At 39.9% G+C, this 8,942-nt stretch overlaps 1 protein-coding gene across 5 annotated transcripts in view; it reads left to right on the top strand.

The window, feature by feature from the left end:
* Window positions 1-8,932, top strand: part of DIS3L (DIS3 like exosome 3'-5' exoribonuclease) — a 30,467-nt gene extending 21,535 nt beyond the window's left edge. For 2 of the 5 annotated variants that reach the window (XM_023729740.1, XM_023729742.1), the window contains 8 exons: window positions 241-488; window positions 1,030-1,122; window positions 2,861-3,394; window positions 5,184-5,338; window positions 5,442-5,620; window positions 7,105-7,250; window positions 7,807-7,981; window positions 8,247-8,932. In XM_023729740.1, the coding sequence (XP_023585508.1) occupies window positions 241-488; window positions 1,030-1,122; window positions 2,861-3,394; window positions 5,184-5,338; window positions 5,442-5,620; window positions 7,105-7,250; window positions 7,807-7,981; window positions 8,247-8,555 (1,839 nt within the window). In that variant the 3' untranslated portion in view covers window positions 8,556-8,932. Of the gene's footprint in view, window positions 1-240; window positions 489-1,029; window positions 1,123-2,860; window positions 3,395-5,183; window positions 5,339-5,420; window positions 5,621-7,104; window positions 7,251-7,806; window positions 7,982-8,246 lie in introns of those variants that run through there. The other 3 variants (XM_004374679.2, XM_023729739.1, XM_023729741.1) reach the window with 2 other exon arrangements.
* Window positions 8,933-8,942: the final 10 nt, after the last annotated feature.

The raw sequence follows: 8,942 nt of genomic DNA on the forward strand, positions 1-8,942 counted from the left end.
TCAAGGACAGCGGACCGTGTCTTTCCTCCTGACTCTTGACTCTGCAGAGCTGAGCCCTTACTTGACCCGTATTAGGCACCTAATAAGTAATTATTAGAAGAAGTGACCCCAGGTTGATTGCAGAAGGTAATTGGGAATGAATGGAATTTCTATGAGGTCTCACAGAGAATGTAAGGCAGTAGATTTCTATAGAAACTTCTCAGGCATGAATTACTAAATATTCGGCCTCCCTTTGAACAGATGTGTGAGATGCCAGTGAACACACCAGAAAATCCCTGGAAGGTGAGTCCTGAAGAGGAACGAGAACGTAAAGACTTGAGGAGAACCCACCTTGTGTTCAGCATTGACCCCAAAGGTTGTGAAGACGTGGATGACACACTCTCAGTCAGAACCTTAAATAATGGCAACCTGGAACTTGGGGTCCACATTGCAGACGTAACACACTTTGTGGCACCAAATTCTTATATTGATATTGAAGCTAGAACAAGGTAATGCTGTTTGAAATCAGTATTGTGATTGAGTGTATGTGACTGTAACATACTTTGTAACTACGCTAGTTTCAGGTTTTCGAAACAAAGATTTCACATTTGTGCAGTTTGGAAGATTCCCTTCAAGAAAAAAAAATTGAGGATCCCTGCCCCTTTTCCTTTAGAAAAGTAGTGCCGTGGTCGATTTACTGCTCCCGTTTTAGCATTAACTTCTCACTCATTATTTCCCACTCAGTTGCAATGGGTGAAATTTTTCATGTAATGATACAGTATTATTTTATAATTACACTTTTATTTTTCTTATATAACTAAGATTCATGTCAGTGAAGAAAGATTTTCTTCTGTGTGTCAGTTCAAGACTAGTCAACAAAAAGCAGCATCACTTAGAAAGGTGGGGGCGTGGGAATAGCCGTGTCACCCAGTCTGCTGCACTTTATGAAAAAGCCACCCCTTGGGGAATTTGTTCTGCGATCTTGGCCCACAGTCAGCAGTGCTCCTTCTCGCTGCTGAAGGTCACGTACGCCATGTGTGCTGTTCACAGGGCCACCACCTATTACTTAGCAGATCGTCGCTATGACATGCTGCCCTCCATCCTCAGTGCTGATTTGTGTTCCCTCCTGGGAGGTGTTGATAGGTGAGTTTGTTTGCTGTTTATTATTATGATTTGTCTTCAGAACTTGTCTTGGCTCTTCTGCTGGTATCTGATGCTCCCTGCTTCTGACCTCCTGTTCTTTCTAATGTGCCCTTACCACCCACTCCTCACCTCTGCTTTCCTCTGTATCCTCTGTACCACTCTTCTGTAGAGTCAGCTCAAGTCTAGAAACAAATACATGTGGCTTTGTATTCAGAGCTATGTGTGTGTGCATGTGTTTTCCCTGGTTGAGGCCAGTTTGCATGAGGGTCATGAGCTAAGGGAATTTTTTGCTTGTGTATTTGTTGTAGTTAAAGTTTGTGTTTATCTTTGAATAGGAAATAAAATCATATGGTACCAAATTCATAGGTTCTAAAAGATGCCTAGTGAAAGCCTCCCTCCTCTCTCTCTCAGTTACCAATTTCTTACGTATTTATATGTGTATATATATATATATATATGTATACACAGCCTTGGTGGCATAGTGGTTAAGAGCTTGGCTGCTAACCAAAAGGCAGCAGTTCGAATCCACCAGCCGCTCCTTGGAAACCTACTCTGTCCTATAGGGTGCTATGAGTCAGAATCAACTCGATGGCAACAGGTTTGGTTTGGTTTTGGTTATATGTATACACACACAAGCAAATATGGATATCTTTTCTTTCTTTACAAATGGTGGCATTATATGTATATTCAGTACCTTGCTTTTCTAAAAAAAAAAATTGAATGCATCTTGGAGATCATTCCATATTGATAACAGTTACTTATCTGTGGAAATTTGGGTTGTTTCCAGTCTTTTGCTATTACAAACAAAGCTGTGCTGAATGCTTTAAACATAGGTCATTTCACATTTTTACAAGTACAGTCTATCTGAAGGATAAATTTCTAGAAGTGGTACTGCTGTGTCAAAGGATACATGCATTTCTGTTTAGGTAGATGTAATCAAATTGTCCTCTGTAGAGGTGGCACCAGTTACATTCTCACCATCAGTGTACAAGAGTGCTTGTTTCCCCACAGCCTCGCCAACACATATGTTGCGTGTGTTTATCTTTGCTAGTTTCAAAGATGAAAATTAGTATCTCAAAGCTGTTTTAATTTACCTTTTTTTACTGTAAGTAAAGTTAAACTTTTTTTGTATGTATAAGAGTTATTTATATATCCTTTTCTGTGAACTACTTCGTGTTCCTTGCCCAATTTTCTTTTAAATTCTTGATCTATTTCTAATTGATTCTTGGAAGCTCTTTATATATTAAGGAAGCTAGTCCTTTGTTTTCTATGTGTGTTGCCCATTTTGTACATGTTTTTAAATAGCGTGATTTGGTGGCAAAATATTTCCTTACTAACTGATTTTTTGCTAATTAACCTACCATCAAGACTGACATCATAGTTCAGTATCATCCTGTAGGTTTTGAAAGCCTGTGCTCTTCTTTACTGGGGAGCCAAACAGACTTGACTGTATCTGTGCTCTGCTATTCTAATCAAAATGGAGGACTGTAAGGTAAGGCTTATAACATCACATGTACACTCATTTCATATTTGTTCAGGGCTCAGCAGAACCCAGTTTGGCTTTGTTGTTTTAATTGAAAATATGTTTCGATTTAGTGGTGGAGTGGTTGGATCGAGACATTAGGCCAGAAACTTGTGGCAGTGTCATTTCTTTCAAGTTACATTTAGGGTCAAGTTCTGCTTGCTTCAAAAATGGGAAAACTGAATAGTGATATTGTCATTGTTACTGGTTTTGTAGATATGCTGTAAGTGTCATGTGGGAATTAGATAAAATCACCTATGAGATTAAGAAAGTATGGTATGGAAGAACCATTATTCGATCAGCATACCAACTGTTCTACGAAGCAGCCCAGGAACTGCTGGATGGAAACGTCAGCATTATTGAGGATATTCCAGAATTCAAAGACTTGGATGAGAAGAGCAGACAAGCCAAATTGGAGGAGTTAGTGTGGGCAATTGGAAAACTAACCGACATAGCTCGCCACATCCGAGCTAAACGAGACCGTTGTGGTGCCCTGGAACTTGAGGGGGTAGAGATTCATGTGCAGCTAGATGAAAAAAAGAATATTCATGACCTCATCTCCAAGCAGCCGCTGGAAGTCCATGAGATGGTGGCTGAATGCATGATCCTGGCCAACCACTGGGTAGCCAAGAAGATCTGGGAGAGCTTCCCTCACCAGGCCTTGTTGCGCCAACACCCTCCTCCACACCAGGAGTTTTTTTTGGAACTCCGGGAATGTGCTAAAGCCAAAGGCTTCTCCATAGACACACGGTATTACTCTTTGGAGGGGGCAGAGGAATGGGAGGGAGTGTTGTACACTTGGTTTTTTTGGGGACATTTTATTTTGTTTTTAGGTGAAAATTTGTACAGTAAATTAGTTTCCCGTTCAACCATTTTACACATACTGTTCCTTGACATTGGTTGCTGTCCCCCCCACTGCACACGCACACAAAATGTGTCAACACTCACCCCATTTCTACCCTGCCTTCTTCATTTCCATCCCTCCAGTTTCCCTGCCCCTCCTTGCCTTCTCATCATTGCTTTTGGGCAAATGTTGCCCTTTCGGTCTCAGCTGATCGTTCTAAGTAGCACATTCCTCACAGGTGTTGTTTATTTTATAGGCCAATCTGTTATTTGACTGAAAGGTGACCTCTGGGAGTAGTTTTATTTCCAGGTTAAAAGAGTGTCTTAGGGCGATAGTCTTGGGGGTTCCTCTAGTCTCTATCAGTCCGGTAAGTCTGTCCTGTTTTATGAATTTTAGTTTTGTTCTACATTTTTCTCTCATTCTAATCGGGACTATACGCTCATTTTTGATCTTAGCAGTAGTTCTTATCATGTGGCAGCCAGATCTTTGACCAAGACTAGAAAACTTCCTGGCCCTTCCTTTAGTCTAATGGTAGGTCAGGAAGCTTAAGACGGGTTTTCTTAGGCACAGGCTTGAGCCACTACAGTTTATTTTACAGAAGTAAAGACCTGTTATCCTCGGTTTAATTTCATCTACCCCATAGGCAAATACCATATCCGTGTAGCAGTATCATAAGAGACTACACCAATGAGAAGTTTATACTATTAATCCATAAAATGGGACATTTTGACTCCCAACTTTCAGGATAAAATATTTTCCCCATTAAAAGTGGTGTAAAATGATTTTTTAAGTATTTTGTTGTCAAATCCCAGGTACTAATTAAAACACCTTTTTATTGGTCTACCTTGAGGTGACAGTACCTTTTGTTTATTTGGTGCTCACCGGTTGAGCTGTCTGAGCACGAGCACCCAGGCTAGGAGCTTTCGGACATCACCTTGATTATCCTTATAGTGTGATGAGGTGGTGGTGTCATTCATATTCTACAGGGAGGGAAATTCAGTCCAGAGAGGTTAAGTAGCTTGCCTATGATTGAACAGCTAGTCAGGAGCAGAGCCAGGATTTGAATCCAAGTCTGTCCAACTTGAAAGCTCGCATTAGCAGCCACTCTGTCATGTTGCTTCTCTGTTCATCATCATTCCCCACCTTTCCCCCTTCCTCTTAGTGGGGGAAAGTTTGATTTTTTAGTATAATTTTCTATTTCCTGGGTTTTTTTCCATGATTATTTGGAGAGTAAATAGACCTCTCCCTTCAAAAGAAAGACTAAGTTAGGGTTATTTCACTTATGTACCCTAGGTTTAGTTTAGTTTCATTTTGAACTCTCTCTGGCTCAGTGATTCTTGACTTAAAAAAAAAAAAAGTCCATTCTCTGGAGCAAGTTTAAGGGTATTAAGAATTCAGTTCAGCACATATTTGACCACCTACTGGGTGCCAGGCATTAACTTAACCTCGTAGGTATCAGCACATTACTCTTGACTACTTAAATTTATTTAAATGTTGGCACACTTTCTTTATTTAAACCTTAAAAGTAAACTAGATTTCAGTAGTTGAAAAGATTTGCTTCTGAGATGTGTCCAAAGTAAACTTAGTTACTGTCAGGCCAAGGTATTCCGGCTGATGAGTGAAGGTTCCCCTCAGAGTGTTGATTTATAAATTATTGCTTGGGGCTAAATAAATACTTTTTCTGTTCTTTGTCAGATCCAATAAAACACTGGCTGATTCTCTGGGTAATGCCCACGACCCCAGCGATCCCGTTGTAAACAGGCTGCTGCGCTCTATGGCTACGCAGGCCATGTCTAATGCACTGTATGTCTCCACGGGATCGGGTGCCGAGGCCGAGTTCTACCATTATGGTAAGTGAGAACATTTTCCTATGTGTGGCGAGAACCTTGAACAAGTTGTTTAAAAGTTTGTTTTTGTTGTCGTTTATTTCAGTCTTTTGATTCCTTTTTAAAGGTCTTGCATTAGACAAATATACCCACTTTACTTCTCCAATAAGAAGATATTCCGATATTGTGGTACACCGACTGTTAATGGCAGCCATCTCAAAAGATAAGAAGATGGAAATTGAGGAAAATCTGTTCAGCAACAAAGATCTGGAGGAATTATGCAGACACATCAACAACAGAAACCGAGTAAGAGGGTTATTTTAAACCCTCCTACCCTATCACCTCTTTTGTTAGGAGAATATCAGCTTTATTGTGTAGCAGAATGAGGTACCATATACTCTAGCAAATCAAATTCTAGAATTATTCTAGCCAATGAAGTAACATGAAAAATTATAGTTTGTTGAGTAGCTCTCAACAGATTTACAAATGTTCTGGGGTAGATTGGGAGACTTAACAGTAGGTGAAATTTTTCTTTCCCAAAATGTAGAAGTGTAAAAGATCAGGTAACACATAAACATGTGAAAAGAAGACAGTAGAGATGCCCATCATCTTACTTCCCAGGGGTAACCACTAGTAACACTTCCAGATACTCCCAACATTTTTATTTATAAAAATATCATACGTGCTGTTTGAAATCTGCTTTTTTTCACTTAATAACCCACCTGTTATTGATAGTATGCCATGTCAATAAATAGCTGCATCATCGTTTTACAAGCTGCATTGTATTCAGATTCAGAGATACAGTCAACACTTAGGGAGTTTCCAGTTTCTCTGTCACTCTGTGTTTGAGTTCTGTGCTATGCTACTAGCCACATTAGCTATTTAAATTTAAATTTAACTAAAACCAAATAAAATTAAACTTTTAGCTCCACCGTCGCGCCAGCCACATTTAACATGGTCAATAGCCACGTGTGGCTCGTGGCTCCCTGTTGCTCAAGGCAGATGCACAACATTGCCATCACTGCAGAAAGTTCTGTTGGGCAGTGCTGTTCTGGTTACTCGAGTTTACAACTGTCCTTGTGTGTACACTTTTACAGACTTGTCAGATTTTTGCCTGGATAGGTTTCTAGAAATGGAATTGCTCAGTCAAAAGGTGTCCACAACTAAAACTGTGATATGTGTGACTACATCGCCCTCCAGAACAATAGTGCCGATTTACACTGCCACCGACAGGATTTTGGTAGAGCAAAGTTGAAAATTAAGGTTAACACATGGGTGATACTTTTCCTTTACCTGAAATGGGCGTGTCCCAGATTTGCGAACCTCTCGCAAAGCGGTTGGTGCTCAGTTGCTAACCTAAAGGTTGGTGGTTCACACCCACCCAGCAGTACTATGGAGTAAAGGCCTGGGGATCTGCTTCTATTAAGATTACAGGAAAAAAAAAAAAAAAAAAACCCTATGGAGCAGTTCTACTCTGTAATACATGGGGTTGCTATGAGTTGGAATCGACCTGACAGCAATTAACAATTTAATGATCTAGAAACAGGTTCTAAATAACAGGTTGTTTTCTTAAAAGAATTTTCTAAGGCATTTTTGAGGGATTAATACTGTATAGTTATGTTCCCACAAAAATTGATGTAATTCATAATCTAAAACAATTTTTGTATTAAGGGTTTTATAGAATCTAACCTTTTTAAGGAGGACGGTGTTTCTGTGGGAGTACGAATGCATGCTCCTTCTGGGAATGAGAGAAGTCTGTTGTCATGCTTTGTGTGTGCTTTGTCTTCCAGGCGGCTCAGCATTCTCAGAAGCAGTCTACTGAGCTTTTCCAGTGCATGTATTTTAAAGACAGAGACCCTGAGACTGAGGAGCGGTGCATATCTGATGGTGTCATTTATTCAATTAGAACTAATGGTGTGCTTGTATTTATACCAAGGTATGTTATATCCAACAAAATGGGTAAGAAGAAATCATAGTTAAACTACAAGTCTAGAACACAAACAGTACATTCGATATAATTTGTCAAATACTTATTTTAGCAACTATAAAGTTGTTGTAAGGTGCTGTCGTTTCCGACTCATAGCCACCCTGCGTACAACAGAATGAAACCCTGCCCGGTCCTGCACCATCCTCACAATCGTTATTATGCTTGAGCCTATTGTTGCAGCCTGTGTCAGTCCGTCTCGTTGAGGGTCTTCCTGTTTTTCGCTGACCCTCTACTGTAAAGGTACATGTACACAATGTATATAATTCAGCACGAGGTAGGAGATTGAATCTAGTCCATTGATATCAGTTGTCATTTTAGGATTAGATTTTACTTCCTCATAAGCAAAAATTTGCTTCTGCTCAGATGAAATAAACATTTGGAGGTAAATCACAGGACAAGGAATTTCTTTTAACTTAGAAGAACTAGCAGTCTAGATAAGTATACACGGTCTGCATACTAAGACTGTATTACCTGTCTCTGGACTTTTGTTCTATCAATGGTTCAGGTTTGGGATTAAAGGTGCTGCTTACCTAAAAAATAAAGATGGTTTAGTGCTCTCCTGTGGCCCAGATAGCCGATCTGAATGGAAACCAGGATCCCTTCAACGATTTCAAAACAAAATTACCTCAGCCACAACCGGAGGGGACTCTCTTACGTTCCACTTGTTTGACCATGTGACAGTAAGTCTGTATTTATATTGAGTATTGTTTTCAGTGGAGCCCTAGTGGCTCAGTGGTTACGAGCTCGGTTGCTAACCAAAAGGTCGGCACTTCGATCTACCAGCTGCTCTTTGGAAACCCTCTGGGGCAGTTCTACTCTGTCCTGTAGGGGCACCATGAGTCAGAATCCGCTCGACGGCAACAGGTTTTGTTTTGGTTTTTATTGTTTTCAATATAAAGAACAAAGTGTGTGACTTAGTAATACGCATCTTCTCCTCTGTGATAGGTAAGGATATCGGTACAGACCTCACGTTGCCATTCTGATACAATCAGGCTTGAAATAATAAGCAACAAACCATACATGATACCAAATACAGAACTTTCTCATCAGAGTCCTCTCTTGCTCAAGAGTGAGTTAGTGAAAGAAGTAACTAAATCTGTGGAGGAAGCTCAGCTTGCCCAAGACGTCAAAGTAAACACCATTCAGGAAGAATATCAAGAATATTGCCAAACAAAGGGAAGAAGCCTATACATGCTTCTAGAGGAGATAAGGGACCTAGCTCTCCTGGATGTTTCAAACGATCATGGAACGTGAAATACTCTGACTTCATTACAGGAGCTTTCTCTTCTGTAAATGTTTAACTTCTCCTCAACATTAACACCTAATTTTGTGTCAGCCGATGTTCTCGTCCATCAGGATTGGGTAGATATTTCACATGTGTAAAATGTTCTCATTAATTAATTAAAGTTGCTTTAAATAAAGTGTAGAGTTCGCTATGGAAACTGATTTCTCAGTGAATACTAATAGTATATGGTATACTATATAGCAGTGGTGGCTCTGACAGCCACATTGCCAGCTTTTAATAAACCCAGAATTAATTTTTGGTTGTCTTGTCAAATCAGTTCTTTCAAAATAAATTTTATTGTTTCCAATAATTGCTACCCTGGGTCAGATTGACTTTTCAGTCACTTTCAGATAAGA

The sequence above is a fragment of the Trichechus manatus genome, unplaced genomic scaffold, assembly GCF_000243295.1.
Source record: "Trichechus manatus latirostris isolate Lorelei unplaced genomic scaffold, TriManLat1.0 scaffold00030, whole genome shotgun sequence".
Classification (NCBI taxonomy): domain Eukaryota; kingdom Metazoa; phylum Chordata; class Mammalia; order Sirenia; family Trichechidae; genus Trichechus; species Trichechus manatus.